Below are 18,885 nucleotides of genomic sequence, written 5' to 3'. Positions count from 1 at the left end.
GAGATTTCTGCTATAGGGCATGTGTGCTTGCTGGAGAGACAGAGAGAGAGAAAGTAAGAAGTCATCCCCAGAGGGTATGACTACACTGCAACCCCTTCTCTGTTTCTCCTCTCAGTATTTTGGGTATGCACACACATGTGCCCAGCATGCATTTTAAGCTGTTGGGTCCAGGACTTGAACTGCAGTCAACCACATGGGGGTCCAGCAATGTAAACATTACGCAATCTGCTGGTCCCTGTAGTGGTTTCTTGAAGTATGTCTCTTCTGCCCTTCCCAGACACGTCATCTCGGAATTGGAACACCTGACCTTTGTCAACACGGATGTGGGCCGCTGCCGGGCATGGCTTCGACTGGCCCTCAATGATGGCCTGATGGAGTGCTACCTGAAGCTGCTCCTGCAGGAGCAGGCCCGACTGTGCGAGTACTATCAGCCCACAGCCCTGCTCCGAGATGCCGAGGAGGGCGAGTTCCTCCTTAGCTTCCTGCAAGGGCTGACGTCTTTGTCCTTTGAACTCTCCTACAAGTCTGCCATCTTAAATGAATGGACGCTCACCCCTCTGGCCCTCTCTGGACTTTGCCCGCTCTCAGAACTCGACCCCCTTGCTACGCTTGGTGCAGAGCTACAGCGGAAGGAGTCTCTGGATTCAATATCCCACTCCTCAGGTTCAGAGGACATCGAAGTCCAACACTCAGGCCACAAGATCCGGCGGAACAGGAAGCTCACTGCTTCCACCCTCAGCCTGGACACAGCCAGTTCATCTCAGCTGTCCTGCAGCCTGAACTCTGACAGCTGCCTGCTCCAAGAGAATGGCTCCAAGAGTCCAGACCACCCTGAGGAGCCCATGTCCTACGACTCAGATCTGGGCATCGCCAATGCTGATGAATCAGACCGATCTCTGCAAGAGTAAGTGCTCCGCCCACCCCTTCTCCCTTCTTTCTCTCTTCTCTCCCACCCTTCTCTTCCTCCCTTCCTCCCTAGGTCATGTGATTGTTTGCCACTGAACTCTATTAGGGCATGAAGTCAGGAGAGTCATTGTCTTGAGGGACTGGCATTGCTGGGACTACAATGGAGGCTACATGGGCATAGTGGGGAGAATGAATTCAGAAAGGATCAGCACTGGTTGACCTTTCGTGAGTCTCCTGAGGCTCAGTGTAAATTGTTATCCTCTCCATCCATAAGGAAGGGAACTAATAGTTCAGAGCATAATAACAACTTCCAGCATATATAAGAAAGCATACCCCGAAAGTGTGCAACCTCGCAAGAGGCCTTGTGAGGGATGCAACAGCTGAATGAAGCATGGAGAAGGTGGTAGATACACAGGACAAGCTTGTATGTGAGCAGACTAACTTGACTGGAGGGGCAGCTGGGGCAGGGTCTTCTTCACATAACCTTTGTAAAAATTAATTTTTGAATAGATCGTCTATATTTTTTGAAAATTCTTTTATTTAACTTTATTTATTTTTTTATTTGACCAAGATGGGCAGAGTGAGAGACAGAGAAAGAAAGCCGTCAGGTCTGGGACTCAAACTGCAGTTGGTCACGTGGGAGTCCAGCACCCTTAACCTGCCAGCCCCATAGACAATCTCTTTTTATGGTTAAAGATCATTTGAAACATTTACAAGGAAAAGTCTTTCCCATCCCTATTTCCCATCCACTCTGGTTGTCCCTCTCATCCCTGTGACATAATTTCTTCCATATTTTTTCAGAGTTTCTAAAGGTACCTATAATAAGTATGGATATATAGATTTTAACATTTTTCTCCTATTATTCTCTCTCTTTTCCACAAAAGTAGTGTATGTGCACTGTTCTGTACCTTGTTTTAAAGATCTTTTTATATCACAGCTTCTTTATTCCTTTTCTTAATTGCATTTTTTTTAAAACCAGGCCACTTTAATGTTTTGTACAATTTAATAAATAATCTTCTGATGACTGTAGACATGTAAGACCAGCTATATTCAGGAACATCAGTCATGATGACTTTCCAGATTGGTGTATCATTTTCAAAAATTACAAGGAGTTACTTGTATGCAACTGCTATCAAACCAGTAAGACAGCATTTATGCATCCATCATTTTCACGATTGTTAGTAACTTGGGCATATGTCCCCCAAATAACCTTGCCTCCTTGTGTCACAAGGCCCAACTCGCTCACGTTCACCTCAATAACGGTACCTTTGGTGATAACACCCAAAGTTGTATATAGTGGGGATGAAGGATTCTTCTTTACACCAAGTATTGGCAGGCAAAAAGGTGACTTTCAGTTCAGAATGTGTTATGTGGACCTTTTTGAAACGTAAACCCATTGGCCTAATGAATCTTTCATATTTAGGTGGTTTTCTGGTAAAACCATTGCCAACAAAGCAGACTTTTGTAACCATCCTCTTCCATGCCTTCTTCTTTCTCTTTGCTGTTCGAATAACCTTTAATACTTTTGTTTCTCCCTGGGCTTGAACTTTGGGTAGAGGGACTTCCCATTTTCCCGCTTTCTCTTTCCGTTTTTGTTTAATCATATCAGAAAGTACTTTAGATTAGGACTGTCCTTCTCTGTCCAACAGATAGGCAGGTACTGCTCCTTCTGGAGTCTTCTCATCATTCTTTTGTTTGGTGTTCCTCTTTTCATGCATATATAGATAGTCTTTTTTTTTTTTTTTGGAGAGATTTTCACTGTAGGGCGCGTGCGCTCGCCAGACAGACAGAGAGAGACATAGAGACAGAAAGTGAGAAATCACACCCTCCCCAGGGGGGATGGCCACGCCGCAATCCCTTCTCCTCCATTCTCCTCTCGGGATCTTGGGCACGCACGCACACGCGCCCGATATAGATAGTCTTTTTCATTTGTATTTTCTCCCAGCATGGTGCTGTGTATAGTAGAGCTTAGCCTTCAGACCAATCATCTTTTCTGCCTTCTTTGAAGTTCATGAGCCTCCCAACTTTCCTTCTTTTTGTCTCATGGTAATCCAGACAGCATCCACAGCATTTACAATGTAATTCAATATATTTGTTTTGTGGCATGGTGACGGCTGCAGAGTAGCCGGGAGCAGCCTCCCAGATGCAAAGAAGTTGTCAACTTTCAGGTCTCAAGAGACCAACAGCGGAGCCGATGCAGTCCGGAATGGGAAAAGCTCTATTGGATATTGTTCCTTTATATGGATGTACCTTAGTTTACTTTATCAGCCGTCTATTATATGCACATTGAAGTTCAGAGTTTCCATAAATAACCTTGTGTATGTGATCTTTTTGTTCTATAGGAGTATCTCTGTTCAGTAAAGTCCCAGAAGCAAGATAACTAAGCCAAAGAATAAAGTAATCTGTCATTTTCACAGATACTGCCTGTTTACAGTCAGTCAGGAATGTATTTACATTCCATCGAGAAATCTGTCTTCTCGGTCTTGGCAACAGAAGGTATCAAACATTGGAATATTTGCTCATCTGATATTATTAAGAGCTGCCTTCAGCTAGACTCACGTTCCGCTAGCCTGTGGTTAGGACCTTCTTTTCTCCTCCTAATGCCACTGCTTCGGCTCAGGTCCTTCCGAGTTCCCACCTGGCATGGGAATTAGCTCCAAGACTGAGTGGTGTTGGAAATTAGCTCCAAGACTGAGTGCTGTTACAAGCTGGGCTTGGAGCAGACCTGATCTCTGATCCTGTTCCACCACAAATATGTAATAATTCAGTAATAATCAGGCAAATTCCTAACTCTTTCCAAATCTCTGTTTCTTATCTTCAAAATGAAGATTCTCTCACGGAGCTGTTAAGAATAAAACCAGACACTCTTAGTGAGTTGCACACATGAGACTGTCTGGCAGGTCCCAGAAACAGCTTCTGAGCACTGCATACACTGTGGAGCTTTCAGATGTCTAACAGAGGAATTCGCGTAGAAACACAGCCCCTGCCCTCGGAGATGGGTGGACTCGGGGCAGGGCAGCCTCTCACCTCTCTTAGCCCTTCGTGCACCTCGGCCTCCTCCACAGACCAGCCAGCCCTCTCTTTGTCATATGCCTTGCCTTTATCTCTCATGAGTCTTGTGAGTGGAAAATTCCAGCTGAAGGTCTTTGAATCAGTAACCATCTAGCCTCCGTGGGAAGCATTGTTGGGTTTTATGAGGGAACTTAAGGGACAAGGGTTAGGCCAGATAGGCAAACACTGGGCAATGATGTGAGGAACTGGCCAACTTCTAACATGCAGATGCGCAAATACGTGTCCGGCACCATCGTTCTTGGGGCCTTGAAGTTAGACTCTGAGCATCCACAGATACCAGCATTTCTTAGAGTGTATATAAGTTGTTATTTTACTGCTTAAATATATATTTATAACTTAAAATTAAGCATAAATACCTTGTGCTTATCGTTACAAGTATAAAATTTAAATATCTACAAATTAAACATAAAGAAAAGTGCAAAATACTTAATGTTCAAAATAAAATGTATCAGTGTAATTTAAGGGATTCTGTTTTGCAAAAACCTAATTGTGATTTGCCTTAAAAATAGAGAACTGATGGTCCTGAGGAGCTTCTTTCCCATTCATTGGGTCTGTATTGTAGTAATCCCTGAGGATGGGGGCATAGGTGCAGTCTAATGGTTAGGAACCAAATGGCCTGAGTCTTCCATTTAACAGCTTTGCAACCTGGGACATGTTACTCTACTTTTTAAAATTTGGATGTCCCCATCTATAAAACAAGAATAAGAACTCAAGGGAATGCTGGTAGGGTTAAATGAATAAAGATAGCTAAAATGCTCAGAACATAAACCCTCCCCCCATTTCTCTCTGACCAACACACATGCCCTCTAGCAAAATAAATAAAATACAAATTAATTTTGCTGCAAAAATATTTTAAATTCATGAGGGAACTTAAGGGACAAGGGTTAGGCCAGATAGGCAAACACTGGGCAATGATGTGAGGAACTGGCCAACTTCTAACATGCAGATGCGCAAATACGTGTCCGGCACCATCGTTCTTGGGGCCTTGAAGTTAGACTCTGAGCATCCACAGATACCAGCATTTCTTAGAGTGTATATAAGTTGTTATTTTACTGCTTAAATATATATTTATAACTTAAAATTAAGCATAAATACCTTGTGCTTATCGTTACAAGTATAAAATTTAAATATCTACAAATTAAACATAAAGAAAAGTGCAAAATACTTAATGTTCAAAATAAAATGTATCAGTGTAATTTAAGGGATTCTGTTTTGCAAAAACCTAATTGTGATTTGCCTTAAAAATAGAGAACTGATGGTCCTGAGGAGCTTCTTTCCCATTCATTGGGTCTGTATTGTAGTAATCCCTGAGGATGGGGGCATAGGTGCAGTCTAATGGTTAGGAACCAAATGGCCTGAGTCTTCCATTTAACAGCTTTGCAACCTGGGACATGTTACTCTACTTTTTAAAATTTGGATGTCCCCATCTATAAAACAAGAATAAGAACTCAAGGGAATGCTGGTAGGGTTAAATGAATAAAGATAGCTAAAATGCTCAGAACATAAACCCTCCCCCCATTTCTCTCTGACCAACACACATGCCCTCTAGCAAAATAAATAAAATACAAATTAATTTTGGTGCAAAAATATTTTAAATTCATGCATAGTTTTTTCATAACAGGCATTTTTCATAAACTTGTCAATGACCCTTATACTTTCCATCATGTTCATACAGGGGCGAAATTGCATAACAATGCATTTCTCAACCATATCCCTGTCGTTAAGCAACCCGTGACTGTGTTTATTTTGTGTTGGACTCTCTACTAAGCATTTTGCTTATATTATCTCATTTAATCTTTATCACATGTTATTATCTCATTTCATCTTTATCACATGTTTTACAGATGAGGGAATTGAAGTCTATAAACTTTAAGAACCTGTTGCGGGGCACACAGTGGTGTGCCTCCAGAGGCCAAGTGGACTTCGGGGCCACTGCTCTCAATCACTTACACACCACCTCCCAGATGCCCACGGGGAACTGGGACCTCATAGGAGACATGTATCAAAAACCTACCTCCCGGGACCAGCAGTTAGCATAATGGTTATGTCGCTGGACTCCCATGTAGTTGACTGCGGTACGCATCCCGGACCCGGTGGCTTAAAACCCACGCCAGGCGCGTGTGTATGCGTGCCCAAGATCCCAAGAAGAGAATGGAGGAGAAGGGATTGCGGCGTGGCCATCCCCCCTGGGGGGGGGGTGTGATTTCTCGCTTTCTGTCTCTCTGTCTGTCTGGCAAGCGCACACGCCCTATGGCAAAAACCTCTCAAAAGAAAAAAAAAAACCTACCTCCCTAGTTTATTTTGGATGGTGGTCCCATTCTGTCACAGTGGTTTGAACACACATAATTGGTTAGCAAAGTTTTTTCTTTTTCTGCCTGTGGAAACCATGCTTTCATTCCCAGAACTCAGCATTGCCGAGTCCCTGTGAGTTGCTCTGTTGGATTTTCATTGGTGAAACCTCAGAGAAAGAACCAGTACTTGCCTGCCTGCCCTCATGACTATTCCACAAACAGCTTTTCACCTTTCTTTGATTAGTCACCTATGTTATAAATCGAGATAGGGGGCTGGACTCCATGACTAACTTCGGTTCGGGTCCTGGTTCTGGCACCTTGCTTTCTCACTTTCCCTTTCTCTCCCTCTCTGTCTCCCTCTGGCCAGATTGAGAAATAAATAATAATAATAAATGAAATAAATAATTCTCTAAAAAAGTAAATAAATAAAATTGAGAGAGGAGTCACATACTACAAAATTTGTCATTTTCAAGTATATAATTCAATGATATCTGGTATATTCACAAATTTGTGCATCACTACTATCTAATTCAAGAACATTTTCATTGCCCTATAAGGAAACCCCCTACCATTAACTCTAGATAAAATGCTTAGTAGAGAGTTATGGATTTGCCTATCCTGAGCTTTTCATACAAATGGAATCATATACCATGTGGCTTTTGTGACTGGCTTCTTCTACTTAGGTTTTTAAGGTCCATCATATTATAGCTTATATCTTGGTTGATTGAATTTCATTGTGCGAATATACCACAATTTGTTTATCCACTCATCAGATAGTAGACATTTTTTCTCACTATTTGGGTATTATAAGTAATGTGACTATGAACATTCATGGACAAGATTTTGGGTGTACATATGTTTTCCCAGACTAGATGAGATTGGGTGCCTGAATAGGACCTATACTTGTAATTCTCTTAGGTATACACCCAGGGCTAAAACTGCTGGGCCATATGTAACTCTTTTTTTAATTCTTGAGGAACTGCCAAACTCTTCCACAGCAGCTTCGCCATTTGACATTTCTGCAACTAATGTGTATGAGTGTTAATTTCTCATCTTTGCCAACACTTGTTATTCTCTGTCTTGTTGAGCATAGCCATCCTAGTGGGTATAAAGTAATATTTCATTGTGGTTTTGGCTTACATCTTATTGGCTATTAGTATCTTCTTTGGCAGAATGTCTATCATATCCTTTGCCCATTTTGAAATGTGGTTCTCTTTTTCTTATTAAACTATAAGAATTCTTCATATATCCTGGATACTAGGCCCTGAAATATGATTTATGAATATTTCCCCCCATTCTTTGAGTTCTCTTGTCACTTTACTGGTAATATCCTTTGAAGCACAAATGTTTTAAATTTTTTAATTTTTTTTTTTAATTTAGAGAGATTTTTGCTATAGAATGTGTGCATTAGCTAGAGAGGAAGAGAGGCAGAAAGCGAGAAATCACCCCTCGGGGGGATGGCCAAACCACAGTCCCTTCTCCTCCATTCTCCTCTCAGGATTTTGGGCACACACACACACATACCCAGCATGAATTTTAAGCCACCATGGCAGGGACTCAAACCATGGTTGACTAAATGGGAGTCCACCAACGTAACTACTATGCCATTAGCCAATCCCAAAGTTTTTAGGTTATTTTTTTTTAGAATTTTATTTACCTTTATTTTTTATTATTATTATTAAAATTTGACCAGAGAGAGAGTGACAGAGCAAGAGAGGGAAAGCAAGAAAGCCACCAGGTCCGGGACTCAAACCACAGTTGGCCATGTGGGAGTCCAACACCTTTAACTACCATGCCACCTGCTGGCCTCCCCAAAAGTTTTTAATTTTGATGAAGCCCTATTTACTTATTTTTATTTATTGTTTATAGTTTGTATATTATCTCTAAGAAACCATTGTCTAATCCAAAGACATGAAATTTATACATGTATTTCTTTCTAAGAGTTTTATGGTTTTAGGTTTTGTTTTTTTTTAAGAATTATTTAATGTTATTTATTTATTTTAATTCGACTAAAGAGAGACAGAGAGAGAAAGAAAGTGAGCTGCCAGGTCCAGGACTCAAACCACAGTTGGCCTTGTGAGAGTCCAGTGCCCTTAACTGCCACGCCATCTGCCGGCCCCTAGTTTTAAGTTCTTACAGGTAGGTTGTCAATCTATTTTGAATTAATTGTGTACATATGGTATAAGGTAGTGGTCCAGCTTTATTATTTGGCATGTAATTGCCCTTTATTCCCAGCAGCATTTGTTGAAAACACTATTATTTTCCCCATTGAAATGGCTTGGTGTCCATGTTAAAATCAGTGACTCAGAAATGTGTGGAGTGGTCAGCAGGTCTCGACTATACTGCCTCGACATGTTGTTTAGCGTTGTGGTGGTCTACGTAAGAGTAGAACTCATCGGGAAGACAATCAAGTGAGCAGCTCGAGTTCTAAAGTCCTCGTTTCCAAAAACCCAGATCAAGGGGAGCTTAACGTGTCTTCTGGAGATAGTCTAAGCCATTAGGGCAGATCTATGCAGTGTTTTGGGATCCAAACAGCTTTGTTGCCATCCAAACCTGCATTTCTCCATGACATATCCAGAGTCAGCAAATGAGTTTACTTTACAAATGGAATTTGACTTCCAGAAGCCTTAGAAGAGGGAGGAGCAGTCACTAGCCAGTGCACATTCCAGAAGCCCAGAAGTATGTTTCTATGCAGTGTGTGTACAAAAGGAAGAAATGTTGACTTTCAGGACCAGCAGATGGCAAAATTGTTATGTCACTGGACTACTATGTAGTTGACCATGGTTTGAGTCCTGAACCTGGCGGCTTAAAACTAATACCGGGTGTATGTACGTGAATATCCAAAATCCTGAGGAGAATGAAGAAGAAGGGATTGTGACATGGCTAAACTACCCCCCCACACACACCTGGGGGAGTGATTTCTCACTTTCTGTCTCTCTGGTGAACATATGAACCCTACAGCAAAAATCTCTCTGGAAAAAAAAGAAAGAAAGAGAGAAAAAGAGAGAGAGAAAGAGAAAAAGAAAGATGTTGGCTTTCTGTGGCCCTAGGAGGCATCACTAAGTGGGTAGGGAATGCCAGTCCCACTGAGACTGAGCAAATAGGTGTGCACACCCCATGTATATTCTTCGCTGACTCCATACTCAGTTGGAGACCAACTTTGGGGACCAACCTTGGCACCTCACCTCAGCCCTGCTGCCCCAGTCACTGTCCCAGGGACAAAGTGTCATCACTTAGGAAACCAGGTTAGCTTTTGCTTCACCTATTCCCTGCCCCAGGGAGCAGAGTCTTGGTGCCTCCACTGTTTGTGCCGTTGGGAGCCTCTCTCTGAGACTGTTCATGGAGGCTCTCCTGCAGGCAGTGTTGGGGAAATGATTGCCTTCACAGCCATGTGTTGGCTGAGCAAACTCGAAGTGCACACTAGCCCTTTTAGAACGGCAGTCAGTTCCCATTCGCGTCAAGTTCTCTTTCTCTACTTTTGAGTCTTTGGTAGGAGATCCTGAGCCCCACAGCTTACCTCTCCAACCATTCTACCTAAGGCCTGGCCAGAAAGAATGTTACAGGAGTGAGAGAAAAGGGCTGTGTGAGGGAGGCAGGAAGTGCAGTGGATAAGTGAGAGGGTTGTGTGTATGTGTTTGTTTTAAATCATAAAATAGCAGCCTTCCATTCTTAGCACTGCCCCTTAGCCTTGGGCATTGTAGCTAACAACCTGTCACACAGGTTTCTCTGCTTACAAACTTTTAGGGTGTTGTCAGAATTCAGCAAAGCCCAAGTAAACTCTGTGCCAACCAACGGACTAAGCCGAAAGACAGAGATTTCCACACTCCAGGCCTCGCCGTTTCTCCAAGGTCCCGACACCAGCACATGCCTGCACTTCGAAGCGCCTACAGAGCCCCTTCCTGCCCAGGCATCCCCTGTGGCTACAGATGGTGGCCACAAGCAGGTGCCACTTTCCCAGGCACCTGGCACTGTGGACTTGCAGCATCTGGGCACTATCCAAGCTGTCCCTGCAGGGAGTGCTTCAGGCCAGCAACCTACCACTGTGAAAGAGATGCCCAGAGCAGACGGCCAAGGGAGAGACCAGCAGAATGCCCCAGAGGATGCCAGAGGTGGGCTGAAGCTTGCGATTTCCTCACCCACCAGCCCGGTGAGTGGTGCACGTTGTCTGGGGGAGGTCTTGGGGAAATGACTCAGAGCTGATACACGTTCACCCGCTGGTGGTCTCTGCCTTCTCCACATCAGCCTCCCTCCTCCTGCATGGTGACAGCGTTAATAGCACTGTAATGATGGAGCTGAGGGCTGTTGTGTGTGTGGTGGATTATCAGCCATGCACTGTGCTGCTGATCGCTTCCACCATGACTGGCTTCCTGTCATCCTCACACTGGCCCTGGGAAGAGGGTGGTTCTCATCTGCCTGCACTCTGAGCTCCTGACCGCTACCACTGACCAGCAGAAGGCCCTGGGCAAACCATTTCATCTCTCTGGGCCTTGGTTTCCTCCTTCGTACTTGGCATTATTAAATTCACATTAGTGTAAAATGCCAGGCACATCAACCAGGGGCTTTTTGTTGTTTCTGGATTTTTTTTGTTTGTTTGTTTTGTTTTTGCCATAGGGCGCATGCGCTTGCCAGAGAGACAGTGAGAGGGACAGAAGGTGAGAAATCAGCCCCAGAGGAGTGGAAAAATCTCTCTGGAAAAAAAAGAAAGAAAGAGAGAAAAAGAGAGAGAGAAAGAGAAAAAGAAAGATGTTGGCTTTCTGTGGCCCTAGGAGGCATCACTAAGTGGGTAGGGAATGCCAGTCCCACTGAGACTGAGCAAATAGGTGTGCACACCCCATGTATATTCTTCGCTGACTCCATACTCAGTTGGAGACCAACTTTGGGGACCAACCTTGGCACCTCACCTCAGCCCTGCTGCCCCAGTCACTGTCCCAGGGACAAAGTGTCATCACTTAGGAAACCAGGTTAGCTTTTGCTTCACCTATTCCCTGCCCCAGGGAGCAGAGTCTTGGTGCCTCCACTGTTTGTGCCGTTGGGAGCCTCTCTCTGAGACTGTTCATGGAGGCTCTCCTGCAGGCAGTGTTGGGGAAATGATTGCCTTCACAGCCATGTGTTGGCTGAGCAAACTCGAAGTGCACACTAGCCCTTTTAGAACGGCAGTCAGTTCCCATTCGCGTCAAGTTCTCTTTCTCTACTTTTGAGTCTTTGGTAGGAGATCCTGAGCCCCACAGCTTACCTCTCCAACCATTCTACCTAAGGCCTGGCCAGAAAGAATGTTACAGGAGTGAGAGAAAAGGGCTGTGTGAGGGAGGCAGGAAGTGCAGTGGATAAGTGAGAGGGTTGTGTGTATGTGTTTGTTTTAAATCATAAAATAGCAGCCTTCCATTCTTAGCACTGCCCCTTAGCCTTGGGCATTGTAGCTAACAACCTGTCACACAGGTTTCTCTGCTTACAAACTTTTAGGGTGTTGTCAGAATTCAGCAAAGCCCAAGTAAACTCTGTGCCAACCAACGGACTAAGCCGAAAGACAGAGATTTCCACACTCCAGGCCTCGCCGTTTCTCCAAGGTCCCGACACCAGCACATGCCTGCACTTCGAAGCGCCTACAGAGCCCCTTCCTGCCCAGGCATCCCCTGTGGCTACAGATGGTGGCCACAAGCAGGTGCCACTTTCCCAGGCACCTGGCACTGTGGACTTGCAGCATCTGGGCACTATCCAAGCTGTCCCTGCAGGGAGTGCTTCAGGCCAGCAACCTACCACTGTGAAAGAGATGCCCAGAGCAGACGGCCAAGGGAGAGACCAGCAGAATGCCCCAGAGGATGCCAGAGGTGGGCTGAAGCTTGCGATTTCCTCACCCACCAGCCCGGTGAGTGGTGCACGTTGTCTGGGGGAGGTCTTGGGGAAATGACTCAGAGCTGATACACGTTCACCCGCTGGTGGTCTCTGCCTTCTCCACACCAGCCTCCCTCCTCCTGCATGGTGACAGCGTTAATAGCACTGTAATGATGGAGCTGAGGGCTGTTGTGTGTGTGGTGGATTATCAGCCATGCACTGTGCTGCTGATCGCTTCCACCATGACTGGCTTCCTGTCATCCTCACACTGGCCCTGGGAAGAGGGTGGTTCTCATCTGCCTGCACTCTGAGCTCCTGACCGCTACCACTGACCAGCAGAAGGCCCTGGGCAAACCATTTCATCTCTCTGGGCCTTGGTTTCCTCCTTCGTACTTGGCATTATTAAATTCACATTAGTGTAAAATGCCAGGCACATCAACCAGGGGCTTTTTGTTGTTTCTGGATTTTTTTTGTTTGTTTGTTTTGTTTTTGCCATAGGGCGCATGCGCTTGCCAGAGAGACAGTGAGAGGGACAGAAGGTGAGAAATCAGCCCCAGAGGAGTGGCCATGCTGCACTGTCCACTGCACTGTCCAACATGGTAGGCACATGTGGCTGCTGAACACTTAAAATGTGACCAGGCCAAACTGAGATGTGCTCGTAAAATAAGCACTGGGTTTTAACAGGGTATAAAAAACCCCAGCAAAATCTCTTATTTCTTTTATTGATTACATGTTAAAGTGAAAGTATTTTTGATATATTGAGTTAAGTAAGATACATTATCAAAATTAATTTCACCTGTCTTTATTTTTTTTAAGGGAGATTTTTGCCATAGGGCATGTGCGCTCACCAGAGAAACAGAAAGCAAGAAATCACCCCCCAGGGAGGATGGCCACACTGTAATCTCTTCTCCTCCATTCTCTTGAGATCTTGGGCACACACGCACATGCACCCAGCACGAGGTTTAAGCCACACGAACCATGGTTATCTTTTTGGGAGTCTGGTGATGTAACCATTATGCCATCACCCATCACCTATTTTTCTTTTTCTTTTTCTTTTTTTTTTTTTTTTTGATAGATTTTTGCTATAGGGCTTACATGCTTGTCAGAGAGAAAGACAAAAAGTGAGAAATCACCCACCCGGGGAGATGGTCACGCCACAATCCCTTCTCCATTTTCCTCCTAGGATAATGGGCACATGTACAAACTCCTGGCGTGAGTTTTAAGCTGCCAGTCTGAGACCTGAACCAGTCCCACTGTCCACTATGTGGGAGTCCAGCTGTAACCATTACACCATCTGCTGGTCTTTTTTTTTTTTTTTTTTGATAGGGCACTTTTGGGAGGGGGGGGGGGCACTTGTGGTAGCTGGAGAGAGACAGTGAGGGGGAAAGTGAGAAATCACTCTCCAGGGGGATGGCCACGCCATATCACTTCTCCATTCTCCTCTCAGGATTTTGGGCACATATGTACACGTACCTGGTGTGTTTCAAGCCACCAGGTCCAGGACTTGAACCATAATTGACCATGTAGGAGTCCAGCACCTTAACCACCATGCCACCTCCCTCTTTTTTCTTTTTTCAGTGTGGTTACTCAAACCTTCAAAATTATGTTTATGGCTCATGCTGTATTTCTACTGGACAGCACTGTTCTAGAATGAGCCAATCCAGTTTGTTGATACCCTGACGGAAACCTCATCTCCTTGGGAGACCTTTCGGCAGCTCCGTAGACAAAGCAAGTTCCTTCTAGCCTCTGCTGTTTAGGTTTGCTGTTCCCTCTGCCTGGACCACTTTCCTAATCACTCCTGTTCCTCATTGTTGTCTCAGCCTTCCCTGACCTCCTGTCCAAAAGGCACCATCCTGGGGGCCTCTCTCTCCCATTTAGCTGCCTTATTTGCTTATGACACGCCTCACTATGTGCAATTATATCATCTTTGCATTTGCTACTTGTTCATTTTCTGTCTTTATGAGAATATTAGCACCATGCCTGTTCACCTCTGTATCATCAGTACCCAGCACTGCCTCTGGGAGAGCAGGCAGGCATTAGTTAATAGTCCTGATTCTCAGAAGACACTCCAGATGCCAGCTTGTGAGTTTACTTTGAGAAGTGTACCTTCGAGTGAATGGGGGTTGGTCTGGCCAGGGCAGACTCCAGCACTTGCCAGCCTCTGGGCTGAACTCTGAGGGATGTGGAATCAGCGCACTTGGTGCTGAGTCTTGTGTGAGAGCCTCAGCGCTAACCCCTGCCATGTCTGTCTCACAGGGAAGTTGGGGGTTCATTCATTGATCCATCCACTAGGTAGTCACTGGGCACCTCCACGTGGCCTGCCCGTTCACACAGGTCTGGTGGGCTCTCTGCCTTTGGACAGTGCTAGTCTGTGCCCTGCACATTTGCCCCTTTAGGCCTTATGTTTCTCTGCTTCTGTCATTTAGTTTTATGCTTTTGAATTGACATTTGGGGATGGGAAAGATATGGAAGTCATCAAATTTTACAGCCCTGAGAGCCTTTCTTTTTTTTTTTTTTTTTAAATTTGCTGTAGAGTCCATGTGCTTACTGGAGAGAGAGAAAAAAGTGAGAAAACACCCCTGTTGTGAGGGGAATGGCCATGTCACAATCCCTTCTCTTCCATTCTCTTCTCTGGATTTGGGGTATGTATGCATACCTACCTGGTATGTTTTCCAAGCTGCAGTGTCTGGGACTTTGAACCATGCAGTTGACCCCGTGCTGGCCCACCATTTAGTCTTTCTTTAAAAAAAAAAAAAAAAAAATTGGATTTATTCAACTTAGACCAGGAGGTGGGATGGTCCATTAAGGCACCAGATCCCACATAGCTGACTCTACAGTTTGAATCCCAGACCTGGTGGCTTGAAAAACACATTGGGTGCCATGTGCATGTGTGGCCAAAGTCCCAAGAGGAGAATGGAGGAGAAGGGCGTACAGTGTGGCCATCTCCCCTAGGGGTGGCTTCTCTCTTCCCCCTTCTCTCTCTGCAAGCGCACACGCCCCACGACAACTACAGTTCAAATCCTAGACCTGGTGGCTTAAAACACACCAGGTGTGTGTGTGTGTGTGTGTGTGCGCTCAAAATCCTGAGAGGAGAATGGAAAAGGGATATGGATGGCCATCCCCCTGGGGAGTGATTTCTCACTTCCTCACTTTCCCCCTCACTTTCTCTTTTCAGCTACCACAAGTGCCCTATGGGGAAAAAAATTTAAAAGTTTTGTGTGTGTGTGTGTGTGTGTGTGTGTGTGTGTGTGTATTTAATTCATTCAACACAAGTCAGCAGGTTTGAGTCATTTACATTGATCAGACCAGACAGACAAGGCCCTGCCCTGTGAGGACAGACACTATATTAATCATCCCTATCATCATTACATTGTGCTGCATTCTGGGAAGGGACGGTGCAGGGAGTGGGGAAGCCATCAAAGGTGACTGTGGGTGTGGGATCTGGGCAGGTGAGCTGGTTCCGCAGTTTAACTCCCGGGGACAGTTGGAATTCTAACACTTGACCCAAATCACTGTCCCCACTGCTCATGGCATGTGGTCTCCTCCCCCAGTGGTGGGTATGGGGAGAGTATTTGCCTGGCATTGTGAGGATAGACTGGACACAAAATTCTGTCCTTTTTTTTATTTTTGGAGAGGTTTTTGCTATAGGACACGTGGGCTCGCCAGAGAGATAGAAAGCGAGAAATCACCCCTCAGGGGGGATAGCCATGTCGCAATCCCTTCTCCTTCATTCTCCTCTCAGGATCTTGGGCATGCACGCACACATGCCCAGCGTGAGTTTAAGCCACCGGGTCTGGGACTCGAATTGCAGTCAACTACATGGGAGTCCAGCGACATAGCCATTACATTAACTGCTGGTCCCAAAATTCTGTCCTTCTGAGAGTGGCCCAGAGATGTGGCATTTCCTCAGTCATCCCCTCTGGGGGACCTAGCTGTGGTACGCAGTGTCATGATACCTTTAGTATCCCTTGGTGGCTGTCCTCTTGTCTTGGACCCCTGGGAGCAGGTGCTGCCCTGCTGTAGGTCCTGGGTCGGTGGTGATTTTCTTCCACTGTTAAGGGGCAGGGAGCTGGCCAGATGTGGCCCTGAATGAACAGGCCGTAGGAAGGTGGTAGGAAGAGGCCGAGAAAGGGGGAACAGTGGTGCTCACGCCTGCGCACTCTCACGTGGTCCTTCCCACCCCGTGGGGGGAGCACACAGCCTCAAAGTTCTGTCCAGTGTGCAGAAGCTGTAAGGAACTGGCGTTCCCACTGTTGTCCCTTGTTCCCCAGAGCGTCATTCCCTGGCAGCTGACCTGTGCTCAGTGGACGGTGTCTGACACCTAATGCTGTAGCCTCTAATCAGTGGAGAGGGAAGCCCTCACCAGTGAGCGCCCGTGTTCCCCCCTTCTAGTTCGGCCACCTTTTATATTTTACGTGAGACATTTATGTAGTCAAGATTTATTTCTCACCTTCTATGTCTCTGTGCTAGGCACTTTTACTGGAGATATCAAGAAAAATGACCATTCCAAACTACCTTCTAAGTGTAAGGTGGGAGTTAGCACGGAGTATCATGAAAGCCCAGTGGGAGGTCCTAACCCAGCTTGCAGTAAGTCGTAGGCTGCGTGGGTCAGGAAAGCCTCAGGAGGGGATGGATGACCCTGAGCTGGGAGCTGGATGGCGACCTCTCCCACCCGGCCATCAGCAGGGGCTTGAGCCATGTGATTCCCGGTGTGTGCCCGACTGCCAGGACAGCTAAGAGGATACTGAACATCTGCTCCTCTGCTCATCTTCCTCAGGGACTTCCCCTGGGGCTTGATGAGCTAGGCAGGGTTTGTTCAAAAGCCAGTGTCATCGATGGTCCCCAGGAGGCGCCCTCACATATCCTGTCACTGCCAGAAGGAAGTGCCTGTCAGTTCATACAGTTCAGGGGAGAGAACTTGAGGTCCCAGTTCTGTGAGCCCTCCCCTCCCACCAAGTTCTCGAATCAGAACTCGCCTCTCTCAGCTTAAAGAATCATGCCATCTGAATGGATTGAACTGTCCACACCAATCCTTCTGAGGCCACGCCTCTTCCCCTTCTGCATAAGCAGGGAGGGCATCAGTGATTTGGGGGTTGGAATAGCACCATCAGGGTGAGGTCTGTGGCACTTAACAAAATTCCTGAGCTGGGCCTGCCCCTTATGTGACTCATTTCCTATGTAGACAGCCACTCAGGGCAGCCCAGCCAGCCTCCTTGCCTCTGCTTGTCTGTGTTCAGGCACAGAGAGACAGGAAAGGTTTGAATTAGTGAAGGAAAGGAACTCAACTCCATTCCCACTGACCCAGGCCCCCTCCTAACTTCCCCCAGCCAGTGATCGACTTCAGACTCAGAGAAAACAGCAGAAGAGAGAGGAAGGCACAGCTGCCTTCTTGGAGTCTTAGGGCTGCTCAAAAGTGGGGAGCAGAGGCAGAGGAGGCCAGTGGAGTACTTGGGTCCTGCTCACCCTGCCTCCTCCATCTCAAGCCCTGTAGACAGGGTGGAAAACCCTGTGTGTTGAGGCAACTGGACAGCCATGTACAAAAAAGTAAAGTTGCATTCTTTCTTATAGACCTAATAAAAGCTCAACCTAGAAAAGTCTTAGCAGAAAACACTGGAATAAACCTTTTCTTTTTTCCTTTAGGTTTTTGCCATAGGATGTGTTCACTCACCGAAGAGAAAAAGAGAGAAAGTGAGAAATCACCCCCTAATGGGGATGGCCCACACTGCAATCCCTTCTCCTCCTTTGGGGATTTTGGGCACACACACACATGCGCCTGGTGTGATTTTCAAGCTGCTGGGTCTGGGACTCCTGCTGCAGTCGGCCACGTGGGAGTCCAGCAAGGAGTAAATCTTTGTAGCTTAGGCTTCTTAGATACAACACCAGATGCACAGGAAGAATAAAAACAGGTCGTTGGATGTTGCTTAAATGAAAAACTTTCACGCCAACGCCTTTCAAGATCCAGATCCAGCAGCTTGAGAAACATGCCAGGTGCATGTGCGTATGTGTCCAAAAACCCTAAAAAGAGAAATAGAAGAGAAAGGATTGCAGCATGCATATTCATCATGGAGGGTGCTTTCTCACTCTCTGCACCCTCTCTGTCTCTCTCTGGAAAGGGCATGTGCCCTCTGGCAAATTAAAAAAGAAAATTCAGATTTCCTTCTGGAAATTCTAAGGGAGGAGCTATTCCATGGCTTTCTCTAGTTTCTGGTGTTGCCGACAACCTTGGCTTGTAGGTGCCTCGCTCCTGTTCTGGTCATCACATGCGTCCTCCTTTGCCACTGTCTCCACTTGCTTCTCTTCTGTATGTGTCTTTTATTTGTTTTTGTTTTAAGAATTTTTTTACTTAATTTTGTTTGTTGTTGTTATTTTTATTTGACCGGAGGGAGAGAGAGAGAGAGGGAAAGTGAGAAAGCAAGCTGCCAGGTCTGGGACTCTAACCACATTTGGCCACATGGAAGTCCAGTGCCCCAAGCACCACACCACTTGCCAGCACCTGTATGTGTCTTTTCTCCTCTTACAATAACATTGGTCCGCCCTACTTAATGGAGAGCCCGCTGTGCTCCAGTATGATTTCATCTTAACTAACTCTATCTGTAAGGACTCTGTTTCCAAATGAAGTCACATGCTGAGGTACAGGGGTTAGGATTTCAACTTGTCTTTTTGCAAAGTACATTTTAACTCATGATACAATTCAACAAGAACAAAAATGCTTTAAATGGTCAAAGGGTTAAATGGCTTTTTCCCTAAAGAATATGTACAAATGACTAATAAGCACATGAAAAGATGC

General features: G+C 45.7%; 1 protein-coding gene across 2 annotated transcripts in view; it reads left to right on the top strand.

Annotated features, from left to right (window-relative positions):
* The window catches only part of PLEKHM1 (pleckstrin homology and RUN domain containing M1), a 46,619-nt gene that overhangs the window by 6,595 nt on the left and 21,139 nt on the right, over positions 1-18,885 (top strand). Inside the window, exons 3-4 of one of the 2 annotated variants that reach the window (XM_006170022.3) lie at positions 278-904; positions 10,014-10,416. In XM_006170022.3, coding sequence (XP_006170084.1) covers positions 278-904; positions 10,014-10,416 — 1,030 coding nt within the window. The remainder of the gene's footprint in view (positions 1-277; positions 905-10,013; positions 10,417-18,885) is intronic. The other variant, XM_006170021.3, reaches the window with a different exon arrangement.

Source organism: Tupaia chinensis, unplaced genomic scaffold (assembly GCF_000334495.1).
Source record: "Tupaia chinensis unplaced genomic scaffold, TupChi_1.0 Scaffold148004_1, whole genome shotgun sequence".
NCBI classification, from domain to species: domain Eukaryota; kingdom Metazoa; phylum Chordata; class Mammalia; order Scandentia; family Tupaiidae; genus Tupaia; species Tupaia belangeri.
The sequence above is the reverse complement of the archived record's forward strand: the minus strand, read 5'-3'. Positions and strand labels throughout refer to the sequence as shown.